Consider the following 19,081-nt stretch of genomic DNA (forward strand, 5'->3'; position numbering starts at 1 on the left):
ATAAACAGGGTGTTTATTTTCTACAAGCAATATACAGGGTGAGTAAAAAAAAAGTGCAATATTGCAGATAATCCATCTTTATTCTATAACTAGATAAAACTCATGACATATTCATTAGTGGCCTTGTGTGAAAAAACGAAATTAGCAATTACCGTTCTGTTTTTATGACACATTTTACAGCGATACCAAATTTTAATGCTTGTCCACGAGACAAATAAATTTTGAATGTCAGCACCCTCTTTGTAAGGTAGATTTGAATCAGCTGTCATTTTCTTAACCTCATTGGCACTGGAGTACAATGGGCACCCAAAGTTTTATTGTCCCTGGTCTTGTATGAGTAGAGGAAACATTACTTTTATTTGTCGTCATTTTCATATTTACCCTTACATTAAAAGTGTTCATTCTCTATCAAAGAAACATACAAATTTATGGGCGGGTTTTTCAAATGTCGAAAGGAATGCGTGCAAATTGAAGTGTTGTGAATTACAAAATATCCAGTATAAGTTGGACACATTGGAGGGAATTTAAAAATTGGAGTTTGAGTTGGGTGGGTATGAAGGATTTGAGTAATATTAGAAAGTTAGTTTGAACCGAAAAAAGGAATTGAAAGAACGCAAAAATCAACCTTGATTTAAGTTAAAGCCAGTTTCAGATCTGGTGTCTTTATTTCGCTTTGTGTGCTCTCATTCAAATTACATGGTGCCTCGTGGACAAAGAGTTAAAATGGCTATCGCCGTAAAATGACTAAAGGGTTCACTTTCTTTTTTCACAAAAGGTGAATATTGAGTGTGGCATATACATGTATAAAACGTTTCAATAATGGGAAAGTTCAACTTGGTGCTTACGTGAATATTGATTCACTGGCAGCTACGATCGGCATTCGGCACGCAAGTGTAACATCCTTGCTCAAGGACCTTCAGTGGCCATCACTTGAAAACAGGCGACTTATGTACAGATTAACCATGTAATATCGCATCAGGTTCAACTTGGTAGACATCGACTAGAAAGACTACCTCCAAGAAGCGAAATCTCGCACCAGAGGTCACAACTCCAGGTTCTGGTTGCCTTACTACAGCACACAACAGTTTGCCTCATCCTTCTTCCAACGCTCAAGCCGAGACTGGAATAAACTAGAAAATGATCCAGCAGACTTCAGATCTCTTGATGCCTTCAAGTTGGCATTAAGGGACTCCACCAAGTAGCCAGCATTCAATTATTTTTATCGCACATCACTGTACATATTGAATTGCACCTGATTTTGCTGTCTACTCTTTGATTGAGCTACTAGCGCGTGCACCCATCCGCAATACGATATTATTCAGGATTCTGAAGTTGGTACTACTAAGTAAGAAGAAGAAGAAGATTCGTTGATCTATTTCACCTTTTTACTCACCCTGTATATACGTCTAATACCCAAATGATTTGATCATCATTAAGTGTCTGTGTATTTAGTTTAGCATTGAAAGTGCTCAATTTAGTATTTACCTCTATACCTTTATCTTCTAAGCACATTTTAGCAAATGAAAAACAATCATTTTTATAAATAATTATCATATGGTTAAGCAGTACTTTTTTCACTGACCTGAACTCCTCTCTGCTAATATATCACAAATAAATAAATTATATGGTCTTTAAAGGTATCCTTGAGCATGTTGAGAAAAGCCGCGCTTTTAGCCTTTTTCACACTAATTTGGCCGAAAGTATTGTAAATTTTTCATTATAAACAAGAATTTGTCTTTAAAAAAGACAAGTTCACGGATCAGGTGTATTAATAGTACATGTACTTTCAGCTACTTTCGTCTAACATTTAATATTCATATTCATATTCCCGTTGTTGCGCAGTGAGCGGCTCTGACGGATATTTGTGCGCGTATATATTATTGTTGTTACTATTGAACAGATTGGGTACTCATGATATCGAACCAATCTTAAGAATATAGAAGCAAGTAACAAGGAAGATCTTCATAATGTTTACATGCATAATTGATAATATTACAACGTATTGACTTGAGTGATTCGGCCTGTAGCTAAATGCTCCACTTCCAATTGGTTCCCCATTGCAAACCCTCAATGGCTTCCACCTCCTGCTATGAATTTCACTAATCCCACTGATGGAGTGTACCGGAGAACTCCCTGACAACGTACACTCCCATCTGATAACTTGCCTCGATTCCTCACAGAGTGCACCGACGATACTCTTCTGATAGCATGCATTCTCCCTGTAATAACTCTCCTTGACTCCTGGCAGAATACACAGACGAACCACTTTGATAGCGTGCATTCTCCCTCTGAAGGCCAATCTATTTTGATATAAAATCCTATAATTATAAAAATACACATTTTGCCAATTTTGGCACCTGATTTAAAATCACACACAATGGACGAGCATACATGTGAACATCTAACATGGTATATAAAAGGTAAACATTTCTAACTTTGATTTTAATATTATGCAATAGAGGTACATGCACAATGGTAGACGTGTCTGAATGCAGTTCGTGAAAATGGCAGTTTTTGAAACATGACCTCTCCGAAAAAAATCTCGTTTTACTACTTTAATAAACATCAGAACATAGGGAAGCCTCTTACAAACATCCCGGTTAAAAAACAAAAAAGGGAAAATTTGTTAAGGTTATTAACTATTTTAAACTGTTGCGATTTGGTAGATCACAGCATCTTGCGAATGGTAGTGAGCGTTGGCAAAAACTCATAAGAATTCCGCTCTCAACTAAATTGATATTAGAGGCGTTGGCTCTAAAAATGTTAGGCCTTGTTATGTAAATAAGACAATTTCACGCTCCATGACTTTCACACTGGATCTCGGAGCTTGTTCCTTTGTTATGCTAAATCCTTTTCCTATTTTCTGTGCACAAGGTCCTTCCTATACAATTGAATGCGCATGAAAAGAGTATATCGCACGAGAATAACGTGCGATGTAAATATCGCGATAGTTGTGTCAAGAAATGTAATGTGCATAGCTCATTTCATCACATATAATACTTTTGTAGGTACTGTGGTTCTTGAGTTACATTGTAAAGTGGGCTGAAACAACAACACTTTTGTAAAACGTACATAACTCATTAACAACATCAAGCAAGTTTTCAAAGTATAGGATTTGTAAAATGAACTTTTGCAAAACATCAAGATGTCATTTTTCAATAATATATTGATCTAGATAATGAAAATCGATTTTTTTTTTGGTTGCTTTGACCAACAATACCTCGTCTACCCTTAAACTCGCAATTTAATTGCACAATCACGCGTAATAAAAATTAATTTTCCATCCCTTCAACAATGCTTAATGGTCCATGACCCGATCGACAGCCTCATCCCCCATTCTTATTCATCAAAATTGAGATTTTGGTATCAGAAGAAAGCTCATATTTTTCTCATTACCCAAGTGAAATTTTCAAACGCCCGAGATATGTTTCGTTTAAATGGTGTGAACAAAAACGTAGTGATTTGTGGTTACCACACTGGAAATGTATGTAATAGCATATGGGGCATTGTTATACACGTTTCTGCTTCTCATATCAAACCCGTTGCAGCAATGTAACTCAAAATTTGGAATCGTATTGCCTCAATCTAAGATAGACAACAGAACTTGAAAAGTCGGACCATGCCTCTTTAAAACACACGTCACCGATTCCATTAAATTAATGTTTATTTACGTTAAATCTATATTTAAACTCACAATTACCCGAAATATCCGCCTGTAAATTTCAATCTTTACTCGGTGCTCAATGTTAATTTTAGACATTTACGGTCGCGGTTTCCAGAATTCATGCAATAACGAGTCAAAATTAGGGTCAAACAAATTAAGAAGCGCGGCGCCAGTTTTTAGCTGCACTATAGGGTCAGACACGACTCGAATCCCGTTAAAATGTTGTGAATGCGGTTAATGGTTCGGAAACTAGGCGTATTTGTAACGTCTTTGTGAAGTCTCTAATTTTCATTTATTGCAACACTTATGCGATGATTTTTGTTGCTAAACAACTCGTTAGGTAATGATTTTAAGAGATAATTATCATGGTATTAGTTTTAAGGTAATTAGGCTTATCTATCAAAAGATCTTTATGCGTGTTTTTATGTGTCCGTCAGTAAAATCGAAGAGCTTGCGGAATGAAGTTACTGGAACTTTAACGGCAACTTCAAAAATATCGATTCGATTTCTTGCTCAACTTCACTTCAACGCGAACGTCAGATTGGTTTCTGTACCAACAGCGTCTTGTTGTTTAAATTAGGGGAAGTGTATCAATGGGTGATCAAAAGAAGGGTATGTAAAAGCGACTGCATCAAATTTCTCCCTTTTGTTTGCTGAAGTGGTTTGTTGGTAACACTTATTACAATAGGCGCTTAGTTTGAATAAACATGGATTACATCTCTTGGCGATGACCAATGCAATGGGAATTAGGCCTATGTTATGAGCTATACGCTAATATTATACTTCTAAACATGTTTCAATTAAATATTCTTGTGATATGCCTATATTATTGTCCCGGATTATTATAATAAAGCTCAATTATTATTCCAGTAAACGTCAGCTTTGTCAATTTTATATTTCCATCAGGACACAAGCCCATTTTATCAGTTTGCTCTCCCTAGCCCCCCCCCCACCACCACCACCACCATCACCACCTATCCATATCATCCCCTCCCTCCATCTATTCATCTATCCTCACTTTCCCACTCCCCAGTGGCGTTGCCAGGAGTTTTCTTTTAGGAGGGCAAGGACTCCTCTTTGCATTCTGATCGAATTAAATATATCTCCCCGAATGATCCTCATTTTGTTCTTTAAAAACTCCCAGAATTTTGAATTTCAACCAACATATTTCTGGATGCTCCTTTTCAGACATTCTTATTTTTTGTAACAAATATGCCTCCTCTTTTAATAATGAATAATTTGGTTGACATACAATACCCATAGGCCTATAATATGCGTATAATAGCGTGGCACATGTTAGACCAGCTTTCTGCTGAATTGGGGTACATAATGTAGGCCTAAATGAATAAAATAATAATTAAATAAAATACCTGAACAGTACAAACATATTTGGTTATATAGAGGTGTAATTATAAGACACGCAACGTTGTAAAAAAATGTTCACAGTAGCTGCAATTCGCAGAAGTTCACTACACTGCTGGGTCCCGTAAAATCAGTCCATTTTACTGGAACTTAATCCCATTGGCGTTGAAGTCAAGCCAAAAACTTGGTTCCGCAAGCTGATTTGGTGTACGTCATGAGCACACACAAATGTATATATCAAGTGTGACGTTTGGAACAAAATTTATTTTGATCTAATTCAATCAGTAATTTTTAGCATCATGTGGCATGTTTTTTACCCAAACCAAATTAGATTTCCAATAATTGGTCTATTAACTAGACAATACATAAGTGGTAATTATGTAGTCTATAAGGAAATATGCAAACCATTGTTTTAATTATGACGTATTTTCATCATAATTTACGGCACACTATAGATTCTGGCGTTAACTTTAACTTCAAGCGGCTTTAATGGCAGAGTGGTTTTGAATACATCATCCTCTATAATCCTCTAGACGTTAAAGTTAAAGTTAAAGTAACTCCATTTCGCAAGCTCTCTATTGATTTGTCCAATTTAAGCGCTCCACAGACTCCGAGTATTAGACGTACAATATTGTATGCAACATATCTACGTTATTTAATCTATTGCCATTCTATTTCCAGTAATGTTTAAGTTCTAACGAATGTTTGATGACGAAAAATCGATAATATGTTACATGTAATATCTAGTAGAAATATATTATCGATTTTACGTCATCAAACATTCGTTAGAACTTAAACATTACTGGAAATAGAATGGTAATAGATTAAACAACGTAGATATGTTGCATACAATATTTTACGTACAATAAAAAGTCTGAATACTGCTTTACTAAAATAAGCATTTTTGTGTGTCTGATGTTCTCTCAGGTCCCACAAAAATACTGTACAGGTGATGATCATTATGATTTGTAAATGTGCTTTTTCATATATCTACTTTGCTTCGCAACATACCAGGTGATGATTGTTATTAAATGTGAATGTGTTTTTAAAATTATCGTTTCACGTGAAATTGAAAATACATTATTATGATCATTACTTTCAGTGAAATTTTACTTGTTGATGAATTTTCTTTTTATAAGCCCCATTACCATTACCTCTACATGTATGTAGAAATATACATGATTTACCAGCTGTGATCGTAATGTTAGCTATAGCTTACACCGTTATCGGTGTGCACCCAGCGCTATGTTATTATATTAGTTTTACTTACATTTGTAGAATGATTCCGTTTGAGAAAGAATATCATAGGCGTAGATCCCGTGGGGGATGCGGGGATTTATTCCCCAATATTTTGCCAGGGGATGGTCCATACAATCATCCCCCCAATGTTGACGCCTGATACTGGGTTTCTGACCAAATTAACCCCGTATTTGCCCATTTTAGCTCCAAAAGTGTAAATTTTCGCACGCTTCGCGCGCATTTATTCTACTTTTACACCATATTTGATCAGTTTAGCTTCAAAATAGTAAAAAATTTCGCGCGCTTCCCGCGCAATTGTACCATAAACTTATTCTGTCGTCAAAGGGTGCTGGATTGACCATACTTGAAGAATTTTTTCCAACTCCATCCCCCCCAATGTCAAAAAGAAATCTACGCCAGAATATTACGGTATTCATTATGAGACTTTCAAACTTACATGACTAGCCATGTTTTTTCGGAGTGTTGCCATGCATATCACAAGCAAATTGTGAGGGAAAAGTTGAAAAGAGAAAGGAAAGAAAAAAGAAAAGTAGCGAACAGGAAAGGAAAGAATGGAAAGGAAAATGGAAAGAAAGGGTCAAAAGGGAAGGAAAAGCAACAGAGAGGAAACGAGATGAAAGAGGGATGGGAAAGAAATAGGTAAAAAAGGAATGAAAGAGGGAAAAAGGAAAAGGGTAAAGAAAACAACAAGTGGGAGTAGTTTAGGGGAAAGTAATTTAATGAAAGTGTGTGATTATTACGTAGTCAATTGACGGGTGAATGGGAAATGTCGTCCTCCAACTTTTTCTTATATGGACCCCCACGGACCCCACGCCAGTAAACGCTCCGCTCGCTAGATATGAGATCATTAATTAGTTTTTCAAATCAAACATGTACTACCCACCCGGACTACCCAATTTTAGGCTTAAACCGCTAAACGCGGTATCTTGCTGAAGCATAAAGATGCTTTTGAGTAATTTTCAACTTTAATTTCCGCTTATTTACATGATTATTCACTTTCAAAGCATTTTTAAAGCTTTTTCAAATGTAAAATGTATATGTTTTTATGACCAGATTGGGGCGCTATTTAGATAGAAATTTAGATGGAAATTACTCTTTCAAGCTTTTAATACAAATAATTCGTTTTATATTTTGATGCAATATGTTTATAAAATTTCTTTGTTGCTTAGTCTCACCTATTCCATCTGTTTTAATGGTAGTATTGATTACCTATATGGTCGAATCCAACCAAAAGTGTTCACGGACCAAAAATAAAAGTCCGAAATAAAAATGTCTCCACAATTTTTTCCTTTTGCCCATTGATTGATGACATATTGGCCTTATAGGAACCAAAAGTGCCATTACTAATCTTGAAAAATAAATCCAGGACGTGTGATAGTAAATGTGATATCAAAACCCAATGTTACCTACGAATACCACTAGGATCCTTTCACTATCGCAATACTAATCAACCTAAAACAAATGGAATATTCCCATTAACGCTTTTTTCGTGTAATGTAGACCACAGGGTGTCAGGAAAATGCTAGCTCAACCAGAAAATATTTGTTTTATTTTTATAACGCGATCAATATGATCTTAGTCAATTTATGCTAGTTTATTTTTAAAAATGAAGTTTAGGTCAGTTTCTGTATTTTATTTATCAAATGAGTATGAATCAATTTACACATTGTATTAGAACGAGTAGGATATATGTTTTCAAGAATATTAGGAATTATACGCATACACCTAACGTTTTATACAATGAAAAGGTGAAGAAACCCGGGTATTCGTAGGTAACATGAGCGATTTAACAATATCTATATTGAGTATAGAGGTTTAAATTTGGCTATTATGATAATGAATTAATAAAATGGTAGTTTTTAGATCTCTTTCAGATGGTACGTCCAAATGAATAAATGCTATTACCTCAGATCAAAAAATTTTGATGCTTTTAGCAAGATTTTGACCACTTCATTTTGATATACAAGTAGTTAATCAGCAATTTTACATAATAAATAATTGTTGAATGAATCCGTATATGGGTAATAATAGTGTCCTGGGGTACCGCTTAAAGTTTTTGACAATTAATATCCATTGGTAGAGACACTTCATTACACATGTCATGTATTATGCTGTATTCGTAAGTAATATTTCAGTATTTGTAGGTAAGAATTAGACTTTTGGTGGATATTGCAATCAAACCTTCATTTTATAAAGCACTTTGAATGTATTATTTTCTTTATGTGCGTTTATTGATACTTTAGACCCTATCATGTATTAATAATGTCGGTTCACAGCGGTTGAAAGAGGATTGAAGTAAGAAACAAAGGCACTAAAGTGACTTTAATTTGCTTAATTGCACACAAATCGCTTAAAACCGTTATTGCAGACTTGTGAAGTCCATCTTGGAGTCAGTTACGTCTTGTGGCCTTTCGTTTGAGGGCAACTACAATTAGCTTTATACCAGGGTCCATCAATGTGTTGTCTAGATCATGAGACAATGAGAACAGTCGTTTTTCCATGGTATTCGTAGGTAACCTTAGCGAAAACGTCAAAAGTTACCTTCGAATAAATCAATTTGGACACAAATTACTCAGAAACCAGAAGGTCGGTAAACATTTAAAATGAAGCACACATGACAGTTGACAAATCCAAGTATTTATCCCTTCTAATCTTCTTTGAATCTGATTTTTCTTTCAAATGAGCAGACCGTCGTCTATTTCAGTACATATTTTTCACCAATTAAGCCGTATTCAGTTTTGCATGGTGGGCATGTATGTGAATTCGCAACTTTCATTGACATATGATTTGATAGCAAACATACAGGCCTTTGTTATGTACCAATATGGGCATTGGCATGAATGGCAGTGTTTCACAATACTGTCATGATGTCAAATTGTATTCGTAGGTAGCATTCGGTTACCGAAATTTACCTACGAATACTTGCTTTTATTGTTGACATCTCAGAAATATTTAAACGCAGGCTATTGAAACTTGGTAGAAATAAAGAGTGTATTACCCTGCACCTATTGCTTAACTATTGTTTACTATTCTCTCACTTTGTGGAAATGGCACAGCTTTTAACATGTATTCGGAGGTAATGCATATTTTTTACCAAACCTACCTTTGTGCTATTTAGAATTTCTGGCAGCTAAACACAATAATAAAGATGTCCGAATGCAATGCATTTCAGTATTGGACATATCAAAGCTTGTATCAATTGCGCATTTGTTAGTGATTTCCATTTTTATAGATATATCGAGGGCTATGAAAAATTGTATTCGTAGGTAATGTAAAAAATACCACTCAAAAATTATCACAAAAAATTGAACAGGCAATCTTTGAATACACACCTTTCAGGAAATCAATTTAGATTCAATCCAATGACTTCTTTTCATAACTGATTTATATGTTTTTAAAAATACTTTAAGAAATATTTTGAAAAAATGGGTAAAAATAGGATGTTTTGGGGTCTCTATGTCTAAGTTTTTCACAGAAGGGGTCTTATTATATATGGCGCGAAGCGTATGATCAAGGCGAATAAACACAATACAAAAACGAATGCCAAATGATAAGTACATTTAAGATATAAAACAGAAAATACAGTGTACACTTTTCGATGGATTCGACCATATACACATTTCAAATGAAGAAATATGATTTCGGATAAATAGCGCCACCTATAGTTTGCATTTAGTTAATAATGAAGCCAATTCTATGGCGCTCGCTTCGTTCTATTTGTAAATCAACATGATCAACTTGGGGGAAATATTTGGAGTCTTGTCCACAGAGAGGGGTCGCTACGCCCCTGCATGGCCGTGAACATGTAACTTCTGTTTTGATAACTCTTGGGGTGAGAAGCGTTCTGAATGTCCTGCACGCATCCTACGCATCAAGAAGAAGCTGCTACTTCCGGTAATACAGTACAAATTTATCCTCGTGTGTTTATATAATGAAAGACAGAGATAAAAAGACTAGTTCGCGTCTGACGTAATCTGACAATCAAACTCGAGCACGTTGTTTACAAGATATGAGTTGCTGAACGCGGCTGTAAAACCGGGCGCCTTATTGTTAATTTTGCACATACAAACCATCTCAGAAGTTAGGTCTTTATAGATGAGTTGACCTCAATGTTTATCAACAAAGGCAAGGGACCGGTATATCTTTATGCTTGAGTAAACCCAATGCAACCACTACACTGTTCAATAGTGTTATTATGATGTGGCGGGATTTTTAAAAACACGAGCCCTGAACAAAATATGATGCGCGCGCATACTGCCAGGCAAAAAACAATGGAAATTGTGATGATGCGTGCGCATATGCCAGGCATTGACCTCAGAAGTCAACTCATCTATAGTAGGAAACTTTCTTTCCCGAAGGCACCATTTCAACCATACTTAGAAAAGTTGCTTTTTGCCTTGAAAAAGTACGTAATCTTCTGCTATTCATTTTCTCCGATCGGCACCAGATAAATCGACCTTCCTTTTTACGCGCTATTAACCAATCAAGGATCATAGGGAATTTGATTGACAGTGACGTCAGACGCCAAAAAGTCTTTTTATCTCTGTCTTCAATCATTACATTTTTTGCCTCAACTATTGCAATATTAACATCGCATGTTATAATCGTGCGATACACTCTTTTCATGTGCATTTACCTGTATAGGAACGACCTTGTGCACAGAAAATAGGGAAAGGATTTAGCATAACAGCTTGAAAGTTATGGAGCGTGAAACTGTCTTATTTACATAACAAGGCCTAACACTTTTAGAGCCAAGGCCCTTAATATCAGTTTAGTTGATAACGGGATTGTCATGATTATAGTGCAAATATCTCGCACATCCTTCGGTTGAGAAGGATATCGATGTGCGGAACATACAAATACGGCTAGTGTGTATAGTGAGCAAGTTTCCTGATCATAATTTCTAAACGGATAGAAATTATACCTCGCAATGTACCGCACATCTGCTCCCACTATTAACACGTAAATAATCTGAAATCACATAATGATCCGCTGTTGAATATAGGGATGATAATTTCCGCGGTAAAAACGGCGGATCGTCGCATTACTGATGAGGAAGTCACCAAACCTGGTGTGACGAATTTTGGATTTGTCTGCATATTGTTTGAACTTTTAATATTCCTATACCAAAGCTCGTTAGACCATTGATTATCTCGTAGCCTATGTAAAAATCAACGATAGTAATGTCTGTTGCTATCTTCAAGGAGTCATCCAAACTTAGGATCTCACTTCTTATCATTGCCGTTATGGTATGCCTCTTATCGTACAAGTTAAGACGAAGGTCTTTGCCGGCTTTGCCGAATGATTCTCAATTGAGTTAAATGAACGACCAATAATTGGTGAGTGACTTACCACTTTAATATTTAAGTGATCAGTAAGCAATCAATTATATAGGTTATTGAACGTATCCCCGGAACGTATCATTAGAGACCTTGCGGAATGAAGTTACTTTAACTTTAACTTTAACGTCTAGAGGATTATAGAGGATTATGTATTCAAAACCACTCTGCCATTAAAGCCGCTTGAAGTTAAAGTTAACGCGAGAATCTATAGTGTGCCGTAAATTATGATGAAATACGTCATACTTTAGAACAATAGTTTGCCTATTTCCTCATAGACTACATAATTACCACTTATGTATTATCTAGTTAATAGACCAATTATTGGAAATCTAATTTGGTTTGGGAAAAACATGCTACATGTTGCTGAAAATTACTGATTGAATTAAATCAAAATAAATTTTGTTCCAAACGTCACACTTGATATATAATTTTGTGTGTGCTCATGACGTACACCAAATCAGCTTGCGGAACCAAGTTTTTGGCTTGACTTCAACGCCAAGGGGATTAAGTTCCCGTAAAATGGTCTGGTTTTACTTGAGCCAGCAGTGTACGATACTTCTGGAAGAGTAAAGCAGGTGCATAACATTTTTATATATAACATGTCATAGGTTGTGCCTGGTAAGAGAGAGAGAGAGGGGTAGGGAGGAGGAGAGGGAGGGCATTGGAAGTGGACAGGGAGGTGCTTTGCTGGTAGCCAGGGGGGGGGGGGCTCCCCCGTGGGACATCTTCTCTTCCTTCTTGACCCTTCCCTTTTGGATGCTGGCCGCCGTGATATTTTACGCTTTTAGGCCTTTTTCTGCCATTTTAAGCCCATTTTTGTAAAAACGTTTCCCTTTGAGAATCGGCCCACGCCCTCCTAACAGAAAAACCCTGACAAAATCACTGGGGAGGGGGAAACAGGAGTGCGAGTGGGTAATTATAGGAGGGTCAAGTTTGAGAGAGCGAGTACAGATAGAGGGGAGAAGGAGGGAAAATAAGGAGAATGTAGGGAAGGGGAAACAGGAGGGGAAGGGGGAGAGAGATTCAGAAGGAGGGGAAAGAAATAAAGAATGTATTTCATTAGGCTTTGCGAAGTAAATTGGAATATGGAATTGACAAAGCTGACGAGCCTTTATTAAATAATATTATATATATATAGGCCTATAACTATCGTAAGAATATTAATTGAAACGTATAGGGCCTAGCTAGTTTCAAAATAATATGATAAGGAGATTAACGCTGGGTCCCGACATAATCCATGTTGAGTGGTATCGCGAGTTCATTCATGTTTACTCAAACGAAGCTCTTAAGGTAGAGTCTTTTGTCTTGAAGTGGGACTAATAACCATTTGACTAAACAAAAGAGAGACATTTGGATGTAGTTGGTAACAAGCTCTTACACATGCCCTTCTTTTGAACGCACATTGATACACATGTCCCGAGTTTAAGCAACAAGACGCTGTTGGTACAGAAACCAATCTGACGTTCGCGTTGAAGTGAATTTGAGCAAGAAATCCAATCAATATTTTTGAAGTTGCCGTTAAAGTTCCAGTAACTTCATTCCGCAAACTCTCTATTATAGCCTCATCCCCAACTTTTCTAAACAAGAAATGTCTTTAAAAAAGACAATGCCTCAAGGGATTCCAGCGGGCACCATTTGTTATTAGCTTATAAGAGATACTTGAAATGCTAGCTTTAAGCCACCTTGCAATGGTAATAATTCTGATGTATTTAATGCAGGAATACTTGCATGCCGGGTGGTAGTCCGAATAATCAGTCCCAAAACAAAATATTCATTTACTGACATGATCGATGGACCCTGCATTTTTCAATACATTGATGCTGTAGCCTTCGTACTGAGTGAAGAAGGCTACACACAAGGAAACTAGGCTATAATCACGTATCATGTGCCCCGGATGCGTATAGATAATAGAGGGCCTCCTTCAACTCCCAACTTGTGACCACAGAAATAGCTTAATAACTGTGTAGGAAATACAAAACAATTGAAATTTGGACACCAGAAACTTCAGGTTGAAAGTCAAAAAGTGTCAATTGGTACACCTTTATATCATACAGTGATAGTAAGATTTTTTCAAATAAAATCTCTTTTCTGTAAAATTGATTGCTGTGCTGAAAAATGTTGCATAATGGGTACTTGCTTTTTTTGTACAGTAATTCATTCAATGATTCATTCAGTCAATGATGGTCACAGAATTTGGAAAAATACATTTGCCCATAACTTTGCTAATTTCTACAGACATGGTTGACCCCTCATTTTTTAAGTTAAATAATCACCTTTCTAAACAAAACTATTTCAATGTGAAATATCCTACCTGCAGGGTTGTCACCAGGACCAAAAAAAGTAGGCCTACTAAAAGGCTACTTGGAAATTCAGTGATGATCATACCTAGCATGGAGGACAGTCCTAAAAAAAACCCTTTTTTTCCAATAATTTCTCCGCAAGCGTCATTTATGTTGACAAATTGTTCGCAAATCCACAGCAGGGTTGCAAATATACCATATGTCACTCGGAGTGCAACAATTTGTACAGATAAATTTATCACAGGTATTTTTCTATTAATTTGGCCATTCGTCTGCATATTACCAAAAATAACGTCAGCCGTAGAGGGCGCTACAATCAGCTGCCAAGACGTAGGAAATTTGGTTCCTGCATTATTGAGTTATTTTACATCATTTTACACCATTATTTTCTTCTATTCATCGTGTTGTGGCTGCTGTTTTTATGTGTCTGTGCCTCATCTGCACCATCTGCACTCATCTATAGAACTGCATCAATTGTGTAATTTTGCTGAAATCTTGCCGCTCTGACTACTACAGAACTCGTAAGCTTTACCGTGTACACATATCTGACTGTGTTGTAGCGTATTATTTAACATAAGGGTGACATTACTATATCCGTATCTATAAATTGGAATCCACGTACATCTAAGTGGACATAATGTCAGCCCTGTGTAGAACGTCGTAGCCCTCGCCTACATGCTTAACATTGTGTATACGTACTTTCAATACATGACTTAATATGGTCAGGTTATCATATACACCCAGTTTTCTGAAAGGCCTGAACAATTCCAGTCTAATCCCAAGCCCCGATATCCAAGAACAATGTGATGATATACAGAAATATCTGAAAAGAACTAAACGTGGTTGTCGTGGAGGACGCTTTCGCCAGAAACAAATCACTATCATTGAGGGACACAGACCCTCTAAAACTCACCATATGCCACGTCCCCCTTCTGTGCTGACCCCAGTTTGTCCAGAACTGACAAATCCATTACTAATTCAGAAAACTTATGATGATTCTACCCTACCTGGATTCTTCCTTACCAACACCCGATCAGCATTGAATAAAACAGATGAACTGGATATTCTTCTCCATCAGACAGATTTCGACCAGATTGACATTGCTGTGTTAACAGAAACCTGGCAGTCTGGCATGATCCCAGATGAATTCCTAGCACTGGATGATTTTAATCTCTTCACCAGAACTAGAGCTGTCAAACGTGGAGGCGGAGTCGCAGTTTACACAAGAGACAATATCCCAGTAACTGTTTTAACTGATATCAAAGTTCCTGATGAGCTAGAGTGTATCTGGTTGTGGGTTCGCCCTTATCGATTACCACGTCAAGTATCTGGAATAGCGGTTTGCGCAGTCTACATCCCCCCGGAATCAGAACATCGTGATATGTTGGTCGACCACATAATTACAACTCTAGATGAACTCAAAATTAACCACCCTGACATGGGTATTGCCCTCCTAGGAGACTTCAATAGGACTGACATTAACCCTATTTGTCCAGCCCACTCTCTGAATCAGGTTGTAAACAAACCAACTCGTAAGAATGCAATCTTAGACTTGATAATCACTAATGTTAAGAACTTGTACAAAATCCCTACTGTAAGTTCTCCTGTAGGTCTTAGTGACCATAACACCATCTACTGGTCTCCTAGAAATAGTAGAGTGATAGGTGGTAGAGTGCAAAAAAGAAATGTTAGACCTTTGCTCAAATCTCGTATGCATGAATTTGGGAGATGGATCACTGATCACACCTGGAAGGAGGTTCTTAATGCTAAAAGCACTCAGGACAAGACTGATGCTTTTTTTTACTCCACTGTTAGTACAGCCATTGATACCCATTTTCCATCTAAAGTGGTCAAACTCTACTCTAGTGATAAACCATGGATCACTCCTGAGATCAAAAACCTCATTAAAAATCGTCAAGCTGCTTTTACAGAGGGCAAAACTTACTTATGGCGTTTTCTTCGCAACAAAGTGATTCGTACCATTAGCCAAGCCAAAAAGTTCTATTATAGAGATCGTCTCCAGAACCTCAAAAACAGTGATCCATCAGGATGGCACAAGGGCATCCAAATGATCTGCAACAAGAACAGGCAGCGCCCTATTATCTCTGCTCCTGGCATTCCCCAGAATGACGAGAAAGCAATTGCTGAAGCAATTAACCTGAACTTTGCTTCTGTTTCGCAAAGTAGGCCCCCTGTCAATCATGACGAATTACCTGCTTTCTTGCCTTCCAAACCACCACCTTAAATTCATGTCTGGGAGATGTATAGAGAATTGAGAAAATTGAAGGCTAAGAAATCAGCCGGTCCTGATGGACTGCCAGGTAAACTTTTAAAGGAGTTTGCATGTGAGTTTAGTACCCCCGTTGCTGACATACTTAATGCATCCTTTGCTGAGAGTTATGTTCCCCAAGGATGCCACTATTGTGCCTATCCCTAAAGAAATGCCAGCAACAAGTGCTAAGCTCAGGCCTATCTCCCTAACTGCTCTTCTGGCTAAGGTCAGTGAAAGTTTTGTATCCAGATGGATAGTTGAGGATATTTCCAGCTCAATTGATCGTAATCAGTATGGGAGCATTAAAGGATCCTCAACTACTCATTTTATGATAGAACTTCTCGATGTGCTCTACAAGGGTACTGATAAAGCTAACACAGTTGGTACGTTGGTGGTGACGGACTTCTCCAAGGCTTTCGACTGCGTCGACCACACCCTGGCCATACAGAAGCTGTATAACCTTGGTGTTAGAAGTGAGCTCATCCCATGGATTGCCAATTTCCTCACATCCCGGCCGGCGTCATAGAGTGCAATATCAATCTGCACTATCTGAGTGGGAGACTATTTCATGTGGCGTGCCACAAGGCACCTTACTGGGTCCCATTATTTTTATTGCTCTTATCAATGATGCTTCTGAAAATGCCAAAGCTTGCAGCTTCAAGTATGTCGACGACCTGAGCCTTGCGGAGGTCCGTCCTGCCAACCAGCCTTCTCAGATAGATTTGGATGTCCAGAACCTGGATGATTGGGCCAACATGAACCCCCTCAAGCTTAATCCCTCCAAATGTAAGGTTATGCAAATCTGCTTCAAAAGGCAGCCGCCCAACCCACCTGATCTTTACATGCTGAGCAGACTGAAGCGTTTTGGAGTACCCGTGGAGGACCTTGTTTCTGTGTACGTGGGATATGTTCGTCCCACTGTTGAGTATGCTTCGCCTGTATGGCACGGCAGTATCACCATCCAGCAAACTCAACGGATTGAATGAATCCAAAAAAGGGCCTGCCGCATCATTCTTGGTTCAACATATACCTCGTACACAGATGCATTGTCCCTCACGGGTCTCCAATCGCTTGAAGAAAGGCGTCATCACCTTTGCTGTCAATTTGCAAAGAATTGTACCACCTCTGAGAAATATACTCACCTGTTCCCTTTCAACAAGAGTTCCCATGGTATGTGTCTTAGAAGATCCAGCACTTATCATGTCCCAAGGTACAGGACCAATAGATATGGTAACAGTCCCATTCCTTACCTCACAAGGCTTCTTAACCATCAGTGATCAGTGTTTAAATTTGTCTTGATATTCTGATCTTATCTTGGGTTTTCTGATGTGTGTTGACAAAGTTGCTTTAATTTTACTGTGAGATGGGGGGGGGGGTTGTCCATTAGTGTTTTTCATTGACGGTGTGTTTTAATCATGATTATGTAGCAGCATTTTTATCTAGTTTTATTACAATTTGGCTGGTCCAATCTATGTGCAATATCTTGTTTTTCATTGAATTGAATGTAACTTCATTGAATGAAGTTCTTAATGCCTGTGTTTATTTGTGTGTGAGGGCTGATAATCTGAATGTGAGAGTATAATGAGCGTTGTAGAAATATGTTGGGCTGTGCGTAAATGTGAGAGGTGTATGTGGGGGTGAGTCTATGTATAGCACATGAGAGAGTTTATATTTTGGAGTGTTTGCAGGGCCGTGTGGATATATGGTCGAATCCAACCAAAAGTGTCCACGGGCCAAAAATAAAAGTCCGAAATAAAAATGTCTCCACAATTTTTTCCTTTTGCCCATTGATTGATGACATATTGGCCTTATAGGAACCAAAAGTGCCATTACTAATCTTGAAAAATAAATCCAGGACGTGTGATAGTAAATGTGATATCAAAACCCAATGTTACCTACGAATACCACTAGGATGCCTTCACTACCGCAATACTAATCAACCTAAAACAAATGGAATATTCACATTAACGCTTTTTTTCGTGTAATGTAGACCACAGGGTGTCAGGAAAATGCTAGCTCAACCAGAAAATATTTGTTTTTATTTTTATAACGTGATCAATATGATCTTTGTCAATTTATGCTAGTTTATTTTGAAAATGAAGTTTAGGTCAGTTTCTGTATTTTATTTATCAAATGAGTATGAATCAATTTACACATTGTATAAGAACGAGTAGGATATATGTTTTCAAGAATATTAGGAATTATACGCATACACCTAACGCTTTATACAATGAAAAGGTGAAGAAACCCGGGTATTCGTAGGTAACATGAGCGATTTAACAATATCTATATTGAGTTTAGAGGTTTAAATTTTGCTATTATGGTAATGAATTAATAAAATGGTAGTTTTAGATCTCTTTCAGATGGTACGTCCAAATGAATAAATGCTATTACCTTAGATCAAAAATTGTTGATGCTTTTAGCAAGATTTTGACCACTTCATTTTGATATACAAGTAGTTAATCAGCAATTTTACATAATAAATAATTGTTGAATGAATCCGTATATGGGTAATAATAGTGTCCTGGGGTACCGCTTAAAGTTTTTGACAATCAATTTCCATTGGTAGGGACACTTCATTACATATGTCATGTATTATGCTGTATTCGTAGGTAACATTTCAGTATTTGTAGGTAAGAATTAGACTTTTGGTGGATATCGCAATCAAAACTTCATTTTATAAAGCACTTTGAATGTATTATTTTCTTTATGTGCGTTTATTGATACTTAAGACCCTATCATGTATTAATAATGTCGGTTCACAGCGGTTGAAAGAGGACTGAAGTAAGAAACAAAGGCACTAAAGTGACTTTAATTTGATTAATTGCACACAAATCGCTTAAAACCGTTATTGCAGACTTGTGAAGTCCATCTTGGAGTC

The 19,081-nt window shown here is 37.2% G+C and overlaps 1 protein-coding gene across 1 annotated transcript; it reads left to right on the plus strand.

Moving 5' to 3' along the window:
* The first annotated feature begins 14,646 nt into the window (after nt 1-14,646).
* Nucleotides 14,647-16,173, plus strand: LOC140167436 (uncharacterized). The gene has a single exon (XM_072190743.1). The coding sequence runs from the start codon at nt 14,647-14,649 to the stop codon at nt 16,171-16,173; it is 1,527 nt and encodes a 508-aa protein (XP_072046844.1).
* The last annotated feature ends 2,908 nt before the right edge of the window (nt 16,174-19,081 follow it).

This window comes from Amphiura filiformis, chromosome 13 (genome assembly GCF_039555335.1).
Source record: "Amphiura filiformis chromosome 13, Afil_fr2py, whole genome shotgun sequence".
Taxonomy (NCBI): Eukaryota; Metazoa; Echinodermata; class Ophiuroidea; order Amphilepidida; family Amphiuridae; genus Amphiura; species Amphiura filiformis.

Coding starts and splice junctions, on each gene's coding strand:
- LOC140167436 (XM_072190743.1), top strand. CDS start 14,647: ATGGTCAGGTTATCATATACACCCAGTTTTCTGAAAGGCCTGAACAAT.